The sequence below is a fragment of the Alternaria ethzedia genome, assembly GCF_023757985.1.
Source record: "Alternaria ethzedia strain BMP 0044 chromosome Unknown scaffold_3, whole genome shotgun sequence".
In the NCBI taxonomy this organism is placed as follows: domain Eukaryota; kingdom Fungi; phylum Ascomycota; class Dothideomycetes; order Pleosporales; family Pleosporaceae; genus Alternaria; species Alternaria ethzedia.
The window spans coordinates 332,206-351,842 of NW_026056196.1; the positions used below are offsets into that span (position 1 = coordinate 332,206).

The 19,637-nt window shown below is 50.8% G+C and overlaps 8 protein-coding genes across 8 annotated transcripts; 7 read left to right on the forward strand and 1 right to left on the reverse strand.

The window, feature by feature from the left end:
- Nucleotides 1-1,594: 1,594 nt before the first annotated feature.
- Nucleotides 1,595-2,924, forward strand: J4E87_001592 (uncharacterized protein; the record flags this gene model as incomplete). The annotated part of the gene is made up of 2 exons (XM_049373234.1): nt 1,595-2,553; nt 2,603-2,924. The coding sequence occupies 2 exons, from the start codon at nt 1,595-1,597 to the stop codon at nt 2,922-2,924; spliced, it is 1,281 nt and encodes a 426-aa protein (XP_049236604.1).
- Nucleotides 2,925-3,160: 236 nt separating this feature from the next.
- J4E87_001593 (uncharacterized protein) lies at nt 3,161-3,907 on the reverse strand (the record flags this gene model as incomplete). Its single annotated transcript, XM_049373235.1, has 1 exon — nt 3,161-3,907. The coding sequence occupies one exon, from the start codon at nt 3,905-3,907 to the stop codon at nt 3,161-3,163; it is 747 nt and encodes a 248-aa protein (XP_049236605.1).
- Nucleotides 3,908-6,340: 2,433 nt separating this feature from the next.
- J4E87_001594 (uncharacterized protein) lies at nt 6,341-7,236 on the forward strand (the record flags this gene model as incomplete). The annotated part of the gene is made up of 2 exons (XM_049373236.1): nt 6,341-6,668; nt 6,722-7,236. The coding sequence occupies 2 exons, from the start codon at nt 6,341-6,343 to the stop codon at nt 7,234-7,236; spliced, it is 843 nt and encodes a 280-aa protein (XP_049236606.1).
- Nucleotides 7,237-8,782: 1,546 nt separating this feature from the next.
- J4E87_001595 (uncharacterized protein) lies at nt 8,783-9,733 on the forward strand (the record flags this gene model as incomplete). Its single annotated transcript, XM_049373237.1, has 1 exon — nt 8,783-9,733. The coding sequence occupies one exon, from the start codon at nt 8,783-8,785 to the stop codon at nt 9,731-9,733; it is 951 nt and encodes a 316-aa protein (XP_049236607.1).
- A 1,324-nt stretch (nt 9,734-11,057) lies between these two features.
- Nucleotides 11,058-12,749, forward strand: J4E87_001596 (uncharacterized protein; the record flags this gene model as incomplete). Its single annotated transcript, XM_049373238.1, has 4 exons — nt 11,058-11,249; nt 11,303-11,628; nt 11,685-11,806; nt 11,926-12,749. The coding sequence occupies 4 exons, from the start codon at nt 11,058-11,060 to the stop codon at nt 12,747-12,749; spliced, it is 1,464 nt and encodes a 487-aa protein (XP_049236608.1).
- Nucleotides 12,750-13,325: 576 nt separating this feature from the next.
- On the forward strand, nt 13,326-14,135 carry J4E87_001597 (uncharacterized protein; the record flags this gene model as incomplete). Its single annotated transcript, XM_049373239.1, has 1 exon — nt 13,326-14,135. One exon carries the CDS (start codon nt 13,326-13,328, stop codon nt 14,133-14,135), a length of 810 nt encoding a protein of 269 aa, XP_049236609.1.
- Nucleotides 14,136-16,642: 2,507 nt separating this feature from the next.
- J4E87_001598 (uncharacterized protein) lies at nt 16,643-17,776 on the forward strand (the record flags this gene model as incomplete). The annotated part of the gene is made up of 4 exons (XM_049373240.1): nt 16,643-16,651; nt 16,707-17,115; nt 17,138-17,643; nt 17,699-17,776. The coding sequence occupies 4 exons, from the start codon at nt 16,643-16,645 to the stop codon at nt 17,774-17,776; spliced, it is 1,002 nt and encodes a 333-aa protein (XP_049236610.1).
- Nucleotides 17,777-18,032: 256 nt separating this feature from the next.
- Nucleotides 18,033-19,273, forward strand: J4E87_001599 (uncharacterized protein; the record flags this gene model as incomplete). Its single annotated transcript, XM_049373241.1, has 3 exons — nt 18,033-18,591; nt 18,641-19,151; nt 19,207-19,273. The coding sequence occupies 3 exons, from the start codon at nt 18,033-18,035 to the stop codon at nt 19,271-19,273; spliced, it is 1,137 nt and encodes a 378-aa protein (XP_049236611.1).
- Nucleotides 19,274-19,637: the final 364 nt, after the last annotated feature.

A 19,637-nucleotide genomic window follows, 5' to 3' on the forward strand; every position in this document is an offset into this window, starting at 1 on the left:
GGGTGAATATGACATCCTTTGGGGTTCACCGGCCCGTACTAAACGACATCGTGCGGTAGCCCTTTCCTGAGAACTCCAATCTCTGCTGCTCGTCTCGCAGTCTCCCTCTGGCCATCCTGCACTCGCATACTTTCAGGGTGCAGGACCTGCGCACGCACAGTTCTTAGTTCGTGGTTCGAGTTGACGAAGTCTTTGCCTAAGATATCCATGCATCGCTGGATATACTCTTCTCTCTGTATCTCCTGGCCTTGAAGATCTAGGATGTGTACACCGTCGTATTGTGCGTGGTTGTTAACTTCAGGATGTGAGTACGCATCGCCGTGGGTTTCTGGTTGTGCGCAACGACAGAATTGGGAGTCAGTGAGATTTCTATCGTAGCCGGTGTAGTGGACCCGTGTCTGTCGTCGGTTGACTACCTGCTGTTGTGGGATAATCGCCAGTTGTGGAACGAGGGCCAGCTGCGGGTTCTCTGCCTGTACACTATAAGACACTGGAAAAGGTACTTGTTGTGAGAACGTAATGTTATAGGTATACCCCGATTGCCTGTAGGGAAACATGGCTTTGGTTTCTTTAGAGTAGCAGGTGGTCGTAGTATTGTTATGTGGTGAGAGTGTGAGGATTCAGAGTTGAGCAGCCTAGGATAGGCTTTTATACCTTGAATATGTCACGCGCAATGGCCACGTCGTCTCCTCGAGATCGTGTTGTACTTATGTTCACATATTCAGGCTGCTGTGACATCTATATTTCAAGAAGAAGTTGAAGACCTTGTAGTCCATTCCTCATGCACTTCATACATCACCTGTGGTGGCGGAGGTGACAATGACTAACAGCTAAGTGATTAGATGTGCCAAACCGTTGGACGTTTGAGATTATGTTTATACGGCTCTTATTTTATAACGGCCGAACTGTCGTGGAGTTCACAGAATCATGATACGAAGACGGAGAGTCGAGTGGAGGAAGCAACGATGCGGATGAACGCGACTGGTCACTAGCGTCTTGGCATTTGTGGATCGATCTGAAGGAGCGATGCGGGTTCTCATGCATGTCACAATCGCTGAATGAGGGGCATTACTGCATCAACACTACGTCCATAGAAAACCCTGCCGAAATTCACACTTGTCCCTGTTACCTTCCATCCACCATGGCGCATAACACGGGAGCGGTGAACCGGCTTCGGCTCTCCACGACACTGACCGAATGGGGAGACCGCGATACTTACTAATGACGACAAAGCCATCACGTCCGTCCAGTGCCAGACATGCTGGTAGAGATTCACTCCTGCGACACGGCATACTCGCAATACGACGCTGGCCTCACGGGCTTGACGCCCTTTCCATCCGTAGTTTGCGGGTCGTAGCCGGACGCTAATGCAACGAGCCCGTACCGCTGGCCCCCATCTGCAGCAAAGTGAGCTAGATGTAATCTTCTACAAAAGCAATGTGTGTGATTCACAAGGGACACGTAGTTCCGTCCCTGCATTCTCTGTCGATATAACAATCGCACAAAGCAAGTGTAGTCTACAACGCCTGCGAAGCCCAGCTAGCAGCAAAGCATTGCGACAAGATACAGTCCTACCATCGAAGCATACAGCACCATGACGACTTTTCTTCTTCGTGACATTCGCATTTTCACTGGCGAAGAGACTATCGACGAAGGATATGTTCACGTACATGATGGCAAGATCAAGAGTGTCGGACCTATCAGCGATGCGCCGCTCGAACCAGTAAAGACATATTCGAAACCGGGCCACACGCTCCTCCCAGGCTTGATCGACTGCCACATCCACGCAGACAGGGCCGATCCCGAAGCCCTACCTCAAGCGTTGCGCTTTGGCGTGACCACCGTGTGCGAAATGCACAACGAGCTTGAGAACGTGCAGAAGCTGAAGAAGCAGACTTTGGAGCCAGATACTGCTTCGTACAAGACGGCAGGCCAGGCTGCCACCATCGAGAACGGGTGGCCGATACCCGTGATCACGGCCTATGACAAGAGTCCGGAAACAGCGGCGGCAATTGCAAAGTGGCCCAAGCTGACGGATCAAAGCAGCGTGGTGGAATACTTGGAGTGGACGAAGAAAGAGATGCAACCAGACTACATCAAACTCATGCACGAGAGCGGAATTAGCATGGGTCGCGAGTTCAGCTATCCCTCGGTCGAATTACAAAGAACTATCATCACGGAAGCCAAGAAGCGAGGATACTTGACAGTCGCACACGCTCTTTCGTTGCGTGATACTCTCGATGTCCTAAACGCGGGTATTGATGGCCTTACACATACGTTCTGCGACCAGCCGCCGACCCAAGAGCTGATAGATGCGTACAAGAAGAACAACGCCTGGGTCAATCCTACACTTGCTGCAATCGGCAGTCTGACAACCGAGGGGAAAGAGCTGCAGCGTCAGTTCGCACATGACCCCCGGATCAAAGGGCTTATCAACGATGATCGCGTGGGCAATATGTGCAAGTGCATGGGGTTTTGTGCTGAGAACGGTAAAGCGGAATACGCATACGAGGGCGTGAAGAAACTGAGAGAAGCGGGTATCGATATTCTCTGGTATGTGAATCGTGTGTATCCTACTGACCAAGTGACTAACGTTTTGTAGCGGAAGTGATTCTGCAGGTCCAGCAGTGGGAACAGCATTTGGGCTATCGATGCATCAAGAACTGAACGTTTTCGTAAACAAGATTGGCATGTCACCTGCGGAGGCTCTGCGTTCGGCTACAAGCCTGGTTGCCAAACGCTTTCAATTCACTGATCGCGGACGTTTGGCGGAGGGACTCAACGCCGACATGTTGCTGGTTGAAGGAAACCCACTTGAAGACATTGACGCGACATTGAACATCCGCGGTGTTTGGAGAGATGGCGATCTCTGCAGTACGTATGTGGAGAAGCTGGAAGCCGGTGTGGAGCCCTTGCTGGGCTGATTACGCATCCCAACAATAATGGCTGGGAAATTCGAGATTGAATCTGAACGCTCTTTACGCAAACTATCATCAGCGCGGTAGCTACAGTATATTTGGCGCCCAGAGAAATCCTCCCAACATCATCATGTAGTACTCTGGGTGTCTGCTCGATACAGAGAGCCTATCCTGACCTGCATATGTCGTCGATAGCAATCCATCATCCGAACTCCACCAACGGTACAGGTCTATATGAAGCCCTATATCCACGGGGTCCAATTATACGTCTTGAACCAGGTGGCAAACGTCGTTCCCAAGGTGCCCGCAACTCGGTTCCAATCCGCTATAGTAAAACATGTCTGAGCTGACCCTGCCGCCTGTTTCTCGCTCACTAACCTCTGCAACTCAGCACTAACGTCTTGGTCTAGCGCGGAGCTCAACGCGGCCATTAATGCAGCCTCTTGGTTGCAGTCGAGAAGCCTTATATGTGCCCTCGCCCTCATGCTGACATGCGGTGCGCTTTCCAACAGCTGAATGTCGATATAAGCAGAGAAAACGCCCATTTCGCCTATTTTGAAGAATGGCTCTGTCCGGGGCACCTCCTGGGACGGTAACCAGTGCCTAAGTCGCAGGCTAACGTGACGGATGTTGCCATCAAGATGAGGATCGGTCCCCTCCAGCCATGATCGATTATTCGCAATATACCAGTCCCCGTCGTCGATATCGTTAAATAGCAAGTCGGCTACCCATGTGTATTGTCGCATGACGAGTGGTATCAATTCGTCTCGAACCCGCCTAGAAGCATCCGCAAAGTCTTTGAGCCAGCTGGGGAACTTCACGAGGATAGCACTCATGCGCGAAGCGACAGGCCTGATGTCGTCTTTGGGGTAGGCTTTTGTGATGAGGAGGTCGTAAATGATGTTCCGAACCTCTCCTGGGAAGGCGAAAAGGCCCCACGCCGGGGTGTTCACGTTAGCAGTTGCTTGAGTGGCTGTGTGATTGGACATGCTTTCTCTCAGATGGGTTGAGTTATAAACATGGAAAGCCACGTCTCTCTTCGCAGATTATATGTTGCCATCATGAGCAGTGTGATTGCGCAATCCAAACGTCACGTCGCATGGACGTAGCACGTGAGCTTATTGAGATCGTATGGTCCAGTTCTCTTCGTTGGTATCAAGTGCCCTCAAGCGAGTGTGAGGGAGTAGCTGGACGGTTACGTATCATCCATGTCTCTGAATGAGCTTTGTATGGGTGGTGCTTGATGAGTACATGCCATCGAAGAAAAGGTCTTGGTAGAGGTATAAGACTGGCCAAATGGATACATTGACACACTACGCAGAATAATGTCTACCGAAAGCTCATTGTGTCAATCAAGCATCACTAACTGAGATCTAACCTTCAGCTACGGACTCCTTTTTACATCAGCGGAGCCACACGTGTTATGAACCTGAGGTTCCTCCTCCGGTACCGCGACCGCTGCCACCCTGACCTGGACCCGAACGACCACGAGGACTGCCCCCACGAGACCCACCTGGACTACGGCTATGGCTATCGAAAGGACCTGACTGCGTACCTGTGGGATAATAAGGACCTGGAGGGGATGGATGTACACCTGACGGGCAAAGGGTGGTAGAATTCCCGGGAGAGAGAGTGCCTACGGACGGAGAACTACGAGTATGACCGCGAGAAGGGGAGACCGAGGAGGTGTTGGTGGGGTTAGAAGTAGAGCGATAGTGTGCGGCAGAGGTGGGAGGAGAAGGGGTAATCGATCGCGCCCGAGATTGTGAAGGAGTCGCCATAGGAGAAGTGGTACCTGAACGCGAGGAATGCTCAGGAAAAGGCAGGTTAGCAAAGATGCCTAGGTTAGCACGATCAGGTGAAAGGCTGCCGATGCGGGAACGAGAGCTTCCTCGAGGAACGAAAGGGCCCATAGTACCTGAGTTAGCACGGGACCGCGTCTTACTGGCAGAACGCGAAGACGATACGGAGCCCGTAGCATTCTTCGACTTATCTGTTCGCTGAAGTCAGTGACTGGAGACGGTTGGGTGACGGGGCTATAGCAAGTACTTACGTTTAGCTCTCTTGAGATCGCTGTCAACAAGCCTAGCTTCGTAGGCTGGATCATCTCCAGAGTCTACATAGTGTTAGATGTTCATCCTGAGTGGAACTAGCAAGACACTTACCAGATTCCCGTACCGAATAAGATCCAGCGCCTGCTTTTCTAGCTCGACCGGACGGAGCTTTTCCGGGGATCTTGTCTTTCGAATTGTCACGAGATTTTCCTTTTCCTTTCCCGCTTTGGTTGTTACCGGGTGCGTGGCTCATGTTGAATAACTACCTAGGTGACCAAGATGTGAGTATCTGGATGCTTTTGGTCAATGTCATGGCGGGCAGGTGCCAGCAATTTATCATCATGCTCCATGCTTGCTACTTCCGACAGCGTAGGCCACGTGGGCGCTTTGAGCTGGTCATTGAGTTGTAATTATTCTCGCTTTGACAACGACATCTACGCCTGACGGTCTGAAGCAAGCGGATATCCCGATGTCCGTTTGCATGCATCCCCAGAGATGAGGTTTTGGTGATTACTATTATTCACCCTGTATGTATTCGCATCAATCTGTAGTAATGACGTGGTAGGTTGCGAAGCGCTGAAGATCTCCAGGATATGTTGTTAGATTCGGTTTGTCGAACAAAGTGTGTTGACAGTCTCCACAAACCAGTCTCTGCCATTAGTCGAATGGCCTTCCTCTCATGTTCTAGACACTATCAAACTACTCAAATACATGTTTAAGGATGAGGTCTTGCCGGCAAAGGTATCTAGGCTAATTGAAGTCTAGAGCTTCTACAAACGATGTCCATATGGATTAAACACCGTTTCTGTGACTTTCCCGCGCTAAATATCTCATTGATCTTTTCCTTATTTCACGAATACGACCACTTTAACAGTGGGCTATCTAGTAGTAATCCCTAGGTCTGTAATCATTCGGTGCACTGTTGGGTTGCAACTCCAATTATTGTGATAGCATGTAGACCTATGGGCACTTTCAAAGGATTCACTGTGCCGAGCGCAAGTCCAACGTCGGTGCTGTCGCTTCATGTGCCAAACGAAAAGAAGCTGTGCTGATGCAATGTATTAAGCACTTCAGGTCTTTCTCCCTGGTAATATACATATTGTACTTAGATAAGCTCGCTGAACCTTGATTGAGATAGTGTGTTATCCGGTGAAGATGATGGCCCCATGCGTTGTGTTATAGTAACCAGTCTCAAGTACAACCATGAAATCGTAAAGGCGCACTTATAGTCACACAACATGCATGAGCCATTATTACACAACATGTAGTAACATGGAACCTGAGTAACTCGAACCCGGAAGAATGCGCACATAAAGCTCTTCCGTGCCGCCACAGCCTACTCTGATGTTCGGTCAATCATCACCAACTATGCCGAAACCTAAATCGGGGCTACTTGATGGCCACGTCAAAGGTTATCCAAAGCTGGCCCGTCAAATGGGCGTTTTTCCGGAATCTGCTATCTTCCGTAGCTTTGGTGCACTGAACGCGAAGAACTTGCTATACCTGCAGGCGGAACTGACATACTTGGAAGAGGCTTTACGAGACATGGAAGTCAAAGACAACGCCAGTGCACAAGGGGAGAAAGCCCGGTATTCTAGCGACTGGTTCTGGCTCGAAGTTTCAGCACAGGAAAGGGATGGCGACGCATCACAACTGAGCCTCATCCTCAAGATTCGAGAGAAGCTCAGGGAGTACAGTGAGTACCCAGATCCATAAAGACAGTAAGATTGGCGATACTCATCAGCACAGACGAGACATTGTACTATCAGGCAGTGATTTACAAGCTCGAGCCTCCGGATTACTTCGATCTCAAAGATGTCCAGGGCTTCATTCGCAGCCCGGAGATGGAATTGCCGTTGGTTGGTCCGGACAGAAATATCTGGGGTAAATACAATGATCCCACTGCTCACGCAGACGATGGCTTGATTGCTCTATGCCCACGACAGCGAACCGATGCGTTCTCAAGCAAGCTGTCTGAACACGCGGTCTATGTGATGCACTTCTTCAAGCGCATTTTCGGGAAAGTCAAAAAGGGAAGCGTCACCTACGGTTATCGCGACACTACAGTCTCCACGATCACGTTTTGGGTTACAAGTATGGTCGCATCAGCAATGCCTGTCATATCTATCATCGCGCTGGTGTATATTCCCACGCTGAAAGTGCGTTTGGCGGCTATCGCTGGCTTCAACGCATTGATGTCGCTATGTTTGCTCATGTTCACGGAAGCAAGGAGGATTGATGTCTTCTCTATCACTGCAGCGTAAGTGGATTCTTGTTGGGTAGATGCTGCCACTAATGCAGAGTGTAGGTTTGCTGCCATTCAAGTGGTCTTTGTAGGTCAAGCACTGGACATGTCATAAGTCTTTGAATACGATGTGTTCGGCGCAATACAGCGATCATTGCGTTAGCGAACTGTGCGTCAAGATACAGGTTTTTTGTTCATCATCATGTTACTACCACTACCAGAGTATGAACAAAAGATCCATCCCCACCTGCATCGTGTCTTCTCCAGCACACTGCCCCTCGCGTCTATAGGAGATACGTGTATGAGCAGTCACTACCAACATTGACCCCGCATTTAGTACAAACCTTACTAGACCATCTATCTTCGTGATGCGTTCTGCAAGATCTTGTATCATGGAACCAGCCTGTATCACTTCGCACTTTGATCTCATCCAGCATGTGAACATGTTCTTCCAGAAAGATGCGTACCTTGGGAGAATCTGTGGTCTTCTTGTGGGTACAACCATTAGCACCGCATTCAGTACCTACGGGGTCCTCTCCGCCGCCTCCGTCTTCAGTGCAATGAGCTGGTGAGTTAGCGCATAGCCAGCCAGTTTCTAGATCTCGGAGATCCCGCTCATTGTCTTTCATGATACCCTCGTCATGGCTTCTGTCGAGGTTCCTTTGCTGGTCTTTGTTGTATCCAAGTCCGCGCCAGCCTTCGACTGGTTTGGATCCTACATGTGGTATCCCACCCGTGGTTGTGCTGTCTGGTGTAGTCATAGCGAAAGATACTATTAAACCGAAGTTGGGGTAGATGTGCTTGTCCTGCGGGAATGATATATACTTCTACATTTGCTTGACATTGGTCATCTGAGGATGCACAGTGGACAAGCTTAGTATCTGCTGAACGTGGTCATACAGCACGTCTAACTTTCACACGTAGTCACCCATCTTCTAGGAGATCTAGTCGGTATCTTGCGATCGTTTGAGCTGACGATGAAAAGACGCACACATGCGCCATATGTGGAAGTGTGAGCGACATGCGCGCTGGCTGAGGTCTAACCCACGAGACGTTCTGGAGATCCATCATAGACCACTGGATACACGCGGAATGTATGGTTTGTTGGATTTCAAGACCACTGTTTCTGTCCTGTTATTTTATCTTTTGATTTGTGTAACTGTGGATAATCACAAAGCCTTCTGTTGGTCGATAAATCCATCTCTTCATGAAACTCAATATTGAGGGTAGTCGCCACGGCAGAGCACCAAACCGAGCCTGAATACCCTGCGGTGTACGACTATCACCAGCTCCATATCACGTGTTGTCAGGGTATTGCCAAGGACTATCAGGTCGTGTGAGGTCGTGGCGGTGCAGCAAACATTTCTGCTGTGATGCGATGCTAAACGCTTGCACAACATCGGGTGTAGCGCCGATTGCAGGTCATGGACGCTCGCGCAGCTTGTGTGTAACCATGTCAACCTGTAACTCGGCCCTCGAGGGCTCACTATAAGTAGCCCTTTTCCTAACACTCTTCGTTCGTACGCTGCACCTCGATCAAAATTCTGAGTGATATCAGACTCGAAATGTTGGAAAAGGCCCTCGGTCTGGCGAAGAATGGTAGACCAAAAGCGGCGCCTTTTGTGAAAGCTTGGGAGCATCATCCGATAGGTTATCCCAGACTCTCTGAACATATCGCCTGCAAGCCAGAAAGTGGAATATATCGGCGATTTGATGGACTCAACGCACGTCGTGTGCTGTACCTGCAAGCCGAACTCTGCGTCTTGGAAAAGAAATTGCATTTGATTGAGAGGCAGGACAAGAAAGGGTCGAAGGGAAAACGAGCCGAGTACGCTATCGATTACCAATGTATGCTAGAAGAAGCGGATGGAACGCAATCAAAACAGATTGAACTGATAGGAAAGATGCAAGAGAAGCTGAATCAATACAGTAAGCATGCCGCCCTCATACAGAACGTGGATACTGGAATGACGAGGAATCTAGACAAAGCTCTCATTCAGCTTTCCATCCTTCATAAGCTCAAAGCACCCGACCGATTCGATCTGTACAACATCCAAGAGTTTCTTGAAAGTGAAGAGATGGGGCCCAATCATATGAACGGTGTCGATGTGCGAACTTGGGGTACAACCACCGATGCCGACAATCACCCTCCAGACATCATAGCAGTGCATCCACGCAACATTGAAGACAAATTCTCTCGGGTGGTGTCGGAACGCGCAATATACCTCTTCAAATGCGGCCTGGGTCTCTTCACCAAAGGAAATCGACATCTGGGGCCGAAAGTGTACTATGACACTACTGTGGCGAAGATCACACTATGGGTCAGCTCCATGATTGCTGCCATGCTACCCATCGCATCCATTCTGGTGCTGATTCAGCTCGACAACTTGAAAGCGAAGCTTTGGACAATCGCAGCCTTCAACGTAGGCATGAGCTTTTGTTTGACGTTTTTTGCTAACGCCAAGCGAGCTGAAGTTTTCGCTGTGACATCCGCGTACGTAGTATGCGTTCAATGAACTGATGTGTAGCTGACGTTCCCAGGTTCGCCGCTGTGCTGGTCGTGTTCGTGAGTACTGATCGTGGTAGCCCTTCCACATAGATGGTATTCTGCCACGTTTGGAAGGCGTTTGAGATGTCTCATGAGATAGAATGAGTTGGAGAATCCAGTGTTGTTCTGAAGCTGTTACCTTGTTGGCGTTGCGATCTTTGCCTGCTACAGCTGTGTGTGGCGACGTAAGAATAGTCTGTAGCAAGCGTTGTAGGCTCCAAGACTGACTGAAACGACTGCTGGAGTTACAGCGCGGCACTTGTATGCAGCAGGTTCCGCCGTGAACGTTACTGCATATGGGTTCGCTATGTCGATGATGGCAGTGCAAAGGACCTCCGCATCCGAGCCTTCCACGCCAAGGCGCTAGTGACGCTAAGCCCCCCGCGTCTTCCATCTCATCTCGCGCGAACACCAACCGCGCCCTTGCCCTCCATCTGGGATCATTGCACGGCACATACGCAAGCATCTTATAGCTGAAACAAAACCGAACGTTGTTACACAAGCCCGAAGCGAGAACCTGTCACACCTCATACGCTTTTGACTCAATGCTAACGATCTCGCCTACATGACATACTCAACATGACGCGAAGCACTAGAGCTCATTTTATAGTCGCGCCGATGACATGCACCCCGGATGAGCGTTTCGGAAACCATCCACATAGCTAAGAGCCTCAAGACTGACCCAAGACCGACCCCGCAATCTGGCCACCCCGCCGTTGCACGCCCAGACAAGCTGAGCACTGACGTTCTCGGTGTCATTACTGGATGACAGATCTGCGCTCATGCTTCGACCACGAGCATCATTGGACAATCCCACGTTTGGCTTCTCGGCATGACAGCGGTGTCGCAAAGCTGGCGACGTTGGCACTTCGGTGGTAATATGGCGCAAGGAGCAGTATCCCGTCGTGGAGGTTTCTCCTTGTCCAAGGCTTCTTCACTTCGTGCTTGGGTCTTCTGATGACTTGGTTGGATCTCATTAGACCCTCTTCCTTGTCTACTCGCTCCATTTGGGTCCGTATGCGACGCGCCAAAAGATCAATAGGCTTTCTGTCTGCCGGGTTTGTGATGGAGATGGAACGCACGGCATGCCCAGCCACGACACCCCGAGCTCTTGGGAAGCTTCGCCCTGGCTGTAATCCGGAATTTGCCTCGGTCTTCATCGTCATCGCTCCAGTATAAGTGGATGCGTGATAAGAGAAATGATCCGCATCTGCTCTTGTCCCTGCGACGATCCTCCCCTGTATTCTTGAGCCTTTTCCACGGTGCAGAGAACTCCGGATATTCCGCCCATCATGAACAGCGACGACGATTACAAGCAAGACACTACTCACAAGGAAGCAGTCAGTCCGACGGCGACGGACAACAACGTCTCGGAGTATGCTTATGATCAGATCGAAGAGAAGAGGTTGGTGCGTAGGGTCGACTGGAGGCTGCTACCTATATTGGGTGCCCTGTACTCCATCGCGCTCATAGACCGCACAAACGTCAGTTCAGACACCTTCTGTCCGCGTCTAGACGAAACGCTTACCAGCGGCAGATTTCCAACGCCCGAGTTGCTGGAATGGGACCGGACCTCAACCTACAAATCGGAGATCGATACACCATTGTCCTGGTTCTCTTCTTTCCGACATACTTCCTGCTTGAGCTTCCATCTAATATCGTCCTTCGTAAGGTGGGCAGCGCGAACTGGCTAGCTTTCATCGCCGTATCATGGGGTGCTGTCATGATCGGACAGGGCTTCGTTGAAAGCTGGATTTCACTTGCTATATGCCGTGTATTACTCGGAGCTTTCGAGGCTGGGTTCTTCCCTGGATGTGTATATCTCATCACTTGTTGGTATCGCCGCTATGAGACACAAAAAAGGTATGCGACCTTTATCAAACCAAATGCATGGTAGCAATGGCTTACCAAGAATGCAGACTGGGTGGCTTTTATCTCTTCTCTGTCGGTATCGGTGGTCTCGCGAACATCCTTGCGTATGGTCTCATGCAAATGGAAGGTGTCGGTGGTCTCCGAGGCTGGAGATGGATCTTCATCATAGGTAAGCAGAAACCACCACAAATTCTCATCTAGGTCTTCTCTTCACATTGCACTTCGCATCGATCTGAGGCTTCTCAAGCTCTGTTGGTTCTACCCAAGCAATACTGACACTCAGTGTAGAGGGCATCTTGACCTGCATTGTTGCAATCGCAGCATGGTTCATCATCCTGGACTTTCCCGATAAAGCCGAAAAGAAAGGGTTTCTCACTTCCGCTGAGGCCGCGGTCATCATGCAGCGTATCGAAGACGATCGAGGAGACTCGATAGCGGATCCATTGACCTGGGCCAAGTTCGTTTACCACTTGAAAGACCTCAAATTGTGGGCCTACGCCACGTTATTCATGTCGACAACCATGCCAGCCTACGCCTTCAGTTATTTCCTCCCGGTCATTCTTCTCGGCATGGGTTATTCGCCTGGTCAGGCCAACGCCCTATCCGCACCTCCCAGTCTGTTTGCGATGTTCACAGCCTTTGGGTTCGCATGGCTAGGAGACAAATACCGCCTTCGCGCTCCCGTGATTGCTGCGCAATCGATTCTTGCCATCATCGGTCTCATGATCGTAGCATATGCTAAGAACAACGGGGCAAGGTACTTTGGCTCATTCCTGGGAGTATGTGGCTGCCAGGGTAACGTCCCGGCCATTCTCGCGTACCAGAGTAACAACATCCGTGGCCAAAGTAAGCGGTCCGTCGGAAGTGCTCTCCAAATCGGCTTCGGTGCAATCGGCGGTATTCTTGCGTCAACAACTTTCGTTCAGGAAGAAGCTCCAACATACATTACGGGTCTCTGGGTCACGGCTGGTCTTCAGATCTACATCCTGCTAGTGCTGTGCTGCACTACCACGTACTTCCTGAAGAAGAACAAAGTGGTAGATAAGCAGAGGGCTAATGGAGAGCCGATGGACGAGAACGAAGGCCAAGCTGGGTTCAGGTATACCATATGAGCAGTGGGGGGGATGGAGGCGTGGAGGAATGTCCTTTGCGCATCGCGTCTTGTGGTCGAAGTCTCCTACGGTTCGCCCAAGTGATCTCAACGCAATACTAGTTTTTAAGGAAGCCTTCATGAAAATGCAACATTCAAGTCCCTGTCCTTGCGAGCCTTACAATCTTGAAAAGACGGTGGGATGGAAATAGATCCTTGCCATATGGGGAATAGCGCGACACGGTGATGACGTTTACCGCCGGACCCTTTCGCGTCGCAGGTGATGCCCATTCATCTGTTTCAGACCAAGATAGCAACGCCTCAGTCAGCGACGCAACATGCATCAGCTACTACTAGCCGTCCTGCAGCCTCGTCATTCGCACATTTTCTCTTTACTTTTTTGACTTCCAAGACTTCGATACCCAACTTTGTATAGCTCCTAGTAATTGTAGTCGCTAATCGTTACGTTCACCATCATTCGCAGCCGGTCTCGAAGACACCACGAAATTCTCTATATTTAGCCCTACCAGACGAATAATCGAGCATCCCATCACCAGGAGTCTGATCTCCTACGCGTCCACGACATCGCGCTTCCACGATGAGCGCAAAACACAACCTCCACGTCGCGCACCATCTCCCAAGCCACATCTCGCCCGCCTCGGTCGTAGCCGCGCTGCATGACCACGACACGACCCTCACACTCCAAGCCCTTAGCTGTGGCTATGAGACAGCCCCCAACACCGCCGAAGCCACCCTCAAAGACACATACTGGTATCCGCCCGACCAATACCCCGTCGCAACATACCACGTCAGCGAGTGCATAACCTGGTTCCCGGGTATCGGGCAGTACGGGAAGAAGTACATAACTTTCCCGGTCTGTTACCAGAACACAAGGCAGGGCATAAAGACGCGCGCTGACGCGGCGGCGGGTGTGATACTCAGGGCCGAATACAGGGTAGTTGCAAATGGCGAACTGGGCAGCGAGGTTGAGGGCGAGGGCATGGGCGTCGGAGATGCGCAGTTTGTGCTCGTAGAAGATGTGGAAGTCAGTTGCGCATGGTGGCTTATGCCTTTCGTCAAAGGCAAGATGGAAGAAGGACACCGAAACCTCTGTAGGATGGTCATCGAGAAGGTAGAGAAGATGGTCAGCGAGGGCTGGGAGGGCCATGATCCTGTGGCATCTGGTCTACATGGTGTCGCGAGCCGGCATGACAGCAGGATAGAGGGTATGGAGGATGTGAACACAGGGTTTGCGCAGGAAACGAGGGAACACTATGGGAAACCACAACCCGTGGTGTTTGGGCAGACACATCAAGATATACCACGATATGCGGACGTGGATGCGATGGAGGAGGAGGGGCCGCACATGCTCGCCGGGCCATTACCGGAGAAGGTCACATATGGATGATACCTGCTCGCAGGCTACAGCCCTTGGAGTCGCAATGAGCGCACGTAGAAACCCTAGATCACTTCGCCAATAGTGAAAGTATGTCACGACCCTGTGATCGGACAGAGGGCAATAGTAATGACGGGAAGCGAAAGGCAATCAACGCGTGATTGCACCACACAACCTGTAACTAATGAAACCACATGGACTTCTCCCGACCCTCCCATCACCAACTTCACAAAGACATGACGCTCTCGACTACTCAACCACCCTTACGCGTCGCACTCGCGCTTCTTCTCCCCCTTTGGGCGCTGTCGACGACCCAGGACGAGGTGTGGGCAGTCTTTCTCATGACGGCTCTGCTTGCGATATTGGTGTATCAAACGCGCTTCGCTATCGACTTTTACCTCGCCAAATGCGCCATGATAGCGGTGTACGGAACGTTCATTGCGAGCTATGTTGCCGACTACTACTTTGTCGGTCCATGGCTGCGACTAGCCATGGCGTATATCTTCTCTTGGGATGCGCTGCAGTACATCTTACCTTGCACCGAACATTATGTAAGATAGGTTTCTTCCCAGTCGTAACGTCGATATCTAATGGGAATATAGGTTCGTGTCTGGGAAGCACGCCAAAAGCCTTTCCGATCATCGCCAATCCTGAACCTGCCGTTTGTCATAGCTGCTATATTGACAATGTACCTCGGTGTGTGTGGCCACATCAATACACAGGGCCCGAGGTGGCGCGCCCTAGGTATCTGCCTCATGACGGTCTGCGCCACCGGTGATGCTCTTCAGCACTGTGCTATTGGCGTACGACACATGGTATCCTGTTATTATGCTGTATCGCACCTCGACGTCGCGGATACACCCGGACCAGTCGAGCCGGAACTAGAACGAGACGATACTATTCTTTCGACTGAAGAGAAGAGTGTTTCTGTCTTGGCATCCATGTCTGAGGACGAGAAGTGCAAGTACTGGGCAGAAGGGTCGTTTGTACCTCCGAGGTATTGTGATTGGGAACTACGGATGGCGCAGGTGATCTCAGAGATACCAACGATGCAGCGTCGGCCAAGTACGAGGAGGAGAGGTTAGGGTACTTTGAGACACTAAGGGTAGTCTTCCTTTCATAATTCATCAACCTACAAGCCTCCTTCGCGCAAGCCGTGCCTCACTCCGATGCCTGCTCTTCTGCAATCCACGCCATGTACGCGTCTTTAAGCCGCAATACGAGCCCCTGCCACTCCTCCACAGTGAAGCAACTGCTACTCTGTCTCGACGCTAACTTTGTCTTGACCACATCCTGCAGAGCGCCATTGATGCTCTGCTCCAGTACCTGCTCCAGAGCTTTACCCTTGTCTGCTTTAAAATTATAACGGTTTTCTCCACCTACGCCCGTTACGAACCCCGAGACCCGAGCAGTGAAAGCATCAGCACTAGTGCGCTCGCTGAGACGTATTTCGACCGTGTATTGCAAAAGCAGCTTCGGTGAAGACCCTGGATGTGGAACGGTGTCTTTGATTCGGAAATTAACGCGGCGGATATTGTTGGATGTCGGATGAAAGAGTGTACTCGGCTCTCGGAGCCAACTCCCGTTCGAACGTGTGAGAATCTTTTCAGGTGGGGAGGTTCGCAATAGGAGATCAGCAGTCCAAGTATATGACCCGAATAGTAGCGAGAGAAGCTCGAGCCATATCGTTTTGCAGGTATTGAGCAGACCACGGATTGTTTTCGGTAGCTGGGCAAAGACGCCTTTGACGGTTGTCACGCATCGTTCTTTCCCGCAATGATCTATTATTCTTCGCTCGAATTTGCCGACGATGTAGCCGTAGATGTGGTTTCGGATTTCTGCTGGGAGGTCGAGGAATGTGCATCGTTCTAGATTTCCATCGTGTCTGCTTGGGGTGCTTATTGTTGAGACCTGGTGGTCGTCTGGCTGAGATTTGGATAGTGAGTCGGGCACCGGAACGCTTGAGGTACAGGCTTCTAGTACTGGGGCATTCTGTGGTGAGCTCATCTTGCGGTCTTTCAACGAACGGCAAGCGTTATGTAGAAGGAAAAGAAGGTTGGAAAGACGCAAAGTAGACATGTGAAAATGTTAGCAGACCTACAGTATTTATTTTGAACCTTGATGCACGACACGGACTGGTTCTGGGAATAGTGCGGCGCCGCTACGCAGCTAAGTAGCCTGCTGCCTAACGTAGGTACCCTAGCACTGCGCGCGCCAGGGGTAAAGGCAGAGGACTCACGCAATCACAGGATGTATGGTGTTCTTCAACGACCTCTGCGACATTCTTGTCGTGTGAAATCGATGGTGACGAAGCAAGGTAGAGGCGTGTGCAGAAGTCGCGCATCGCCCGCCGGGCTAAATTCCGCCTGTCACTCCCGTGCCGTCAGCTCACGTCATCGTTAATGGCAACATTGAACCAGATCTCCTCTGTAACCAAATCGTGAGATACCTCAAGCATCTCACCAGTTGAATCACAGAAAATGTCAGAATCGGTAAGCTGGAAAGCCTAACCAAATGCGATGTCATCGGTATGGCAATGGCCATGGTCGCACTAAGCTAGCCCGGTCTGCTAACATCTCCAAGGCCGCCACCAACGGCTTCGCTGAGAAAGACGGCCAGTTTCGTCGCAAACCCTCAGCATTTCGCAACTTCATCTCTTCTGATCCCAAATCAGAATTCCCGGCGGAAAAGGACCGATATGCGCTCTACATCCACATGGGTTGCCCTTGGGCACATCGCACAAATCTAGTGCGCAGCTTGAAAGGGCTCGAAGAAATCATCCAATTGATCGTATGGGATCTATCGCTCGTTCATGATAAGAAAGGGTGGGGCATGTCTGGGAAGCCTGGATTCGAAAAAGAGCCGTTGTATGGCTATACGAACTTGAGGCAGCTGTACGAAAGGGCGAACCCCGAATACGAAGGGCGGTACCTTGTCCCGACACTCTGGGACAAGAAGAAAGGCAGGTCTCGTGATCGCAAGCGCGGAAAGAGTATGCGCTGACTCGGTTACAGAGACCATCGTGAACAACGAGTCCAGCGAAATCATACGCATGTTCTACACCGAGTTTGATGCGTTCATTCCCGAGCAGCTCCGCGAGTCCAGCAAAGGCGACAAAGCCATCTTGCCGGGGCACTTGCGCAAGGACATCGACGCCATGAACGAGTGGGTCTACGATACCATCAACAATGGCGTATACAAGACTGGGTTTGCCCAATCCCAAGAGGCATACGAAGAGCACGTTTACCCCTTGTTCAAATCTCTCGATCGCCTGGAAGAACACCTTGGTCAGCCAGGTCATGGGCCTTACTTGTTTGGCGATCACATCACTGAAGCAGACATCCGGCTGTATACTACCATCATCAGATTCGATGTTGCGTACTTCACAATCTTCAAATGCAACCTCAAGATGATTCGCTATGAGTACCCGCGGCTGCACAGCTGGGTACGCAGGTTGTACTGGGATGAGAGCGAAACGACCAATTTTGGTGCGTTCAAGAAGACGGTGGACTTCCAGGCAGTAAGTATAAGGGTGTGCCAAAAGACGAGGTACTCGATGGCTAATGCACTTCAAGTACAAGGATGGCTACTCGAACGCTACGAAGGCGAAGATTGTGCCTGTGGGACCGAAGCCAGATATCATGCCCTTGTAGATTGTTGACTGCAATGGAAGCTCGTTTAGTCAGTCTGTAAGCGTTGAACAAAAGTTCCATATCATCTGGATCTTTTCTTCCAACCAAGGTGTTCAAACAATCTGTGAAAAGCCATCAAGAGTCGCGACGCTGCTGTGTGAAGAGGTAATGATGCGCGCGCGTACGCGCAAGGCAGCGCGGGTGTGAACAGTGAACATGCGCCAGTCCGCGGCGTGAATTTCTCGTGCTTGCTCACCTGGTTGCGACACAAACAGTCATGTCGAGTTCACAGAACGGAACGAACGATACTTCAGTCGGCAAGATGTTCTTAAAGCGCTCATTGCCAGTTTCTGATACAGCTCCACTGGAATCTATTACGTGCCACTCGAACACGATGAAGCCTTCTACTCATACTGCACCCCCACAAGCCCCTACGGCTGAGACATTAGACGAGAAAGAGACACGAGATCTTCCACAATCTACACCACCTGCAGCTGAAGATGTCTCACACGATCCCTTCCACGACCTAATCCCCGGCTACCCAAAGCTCGCTGGAAGGATGGGCATCATGCCCGAGATAGGCATGTTCAGAAGATTCGGCGCACTCAACGCGCGCAGCCTGCTCTACTACCAGAACGAACTGGCGTACCTAGAGGATCAATTGAAAGAGACCGAGGCTGAAGACGCGAAGAGTCCAGAGGGCAAGAAAGCGTGGTACAGCCACAATGCTTATTGGCTCAACACCGCAGACCGCACGACAGACGACGAGCTCCGAGACGGCGACATGAGGCAAAGGGACCTCTTGATGCGCATCAGATGTCTTCTAAAAGAATACAGTACGTTAATAACGAAGCAACGCGGAAGCACTCTGATCAAATATCGCAGACGACGCACTCATCCAACAGTCCACCATACTCCAAAGCATGAAGGAGCCCGCTGCCTTCGACCTCGACGATATCCAGCACTTCCTAGCAAGCGACCACATGAAAGTCCTCGCAGGTCTCGACCGAACCGTCTGGGGTTCTTATGAACAACCAACCAGCTACAGCAGCGAGCTTGTCGTCCTCCGGGGTCGAAAAGACATGGATCCCTTCTCGCGAAACATGGGCGGAAGAGCTATTGATTGGATCGTGAAGCTTGGTGGTAAGCGCTGGAAGAAGGTCGACTCTCGCTTCGGAACTGTCGTTATTGAGGAGAGTACAGTCCACATGTTCACATTCTGGATCACGAGTGCTGTTGCTTCGGTTTCACTCGTTGGCCCGATCTTCATACTCGCGAACACCAATTCTCTCGATGAACAGCTGGTGACTATTGCGGCGTCGAATTTTCTTACTTCGGTTTGCTTGATGTACTTCACTCGTGCGCGGAGGGCTGATGTCTTCGCCATTACTGCTGCGTAAGTAATATCGATATCGCCATCGCGTTTATAATGCTAACTAATGCTGATGTAGATTCGCGGCGGTGCAGGTCCTGAGCATCATTGCAACACTAGACAAGCGGTCTCGAGAAGACGTGTAGGAGGAAGGGCAGTAGAAGTTGAAAGTAGCGATAGAAAGGATCAAACCATGTACCAAGATTGAGGTTGCATAGTACATAGCCTGATCAACCTATAATGCCAGATAGATGGAAGAGCCCAGGCATCTACAAGACCCTTCCAGCTAACAGCTCATCTTTCTATATCGAATTGAGTACCTCCGGGCCTATAGATATCGTGCCTGCTCACTGCAGCCACACCCGAATTGAAGAGTACGTATGATCCGATAGAGGCACGATCACACTGGCGCACATGGCCTACTGACATGAGTCAATGTATAATAATGCGGCTAACACCTCTCTTCCGAGACCATCAGTTGAAGCAAATTTCGTATATGGATCAATGGAA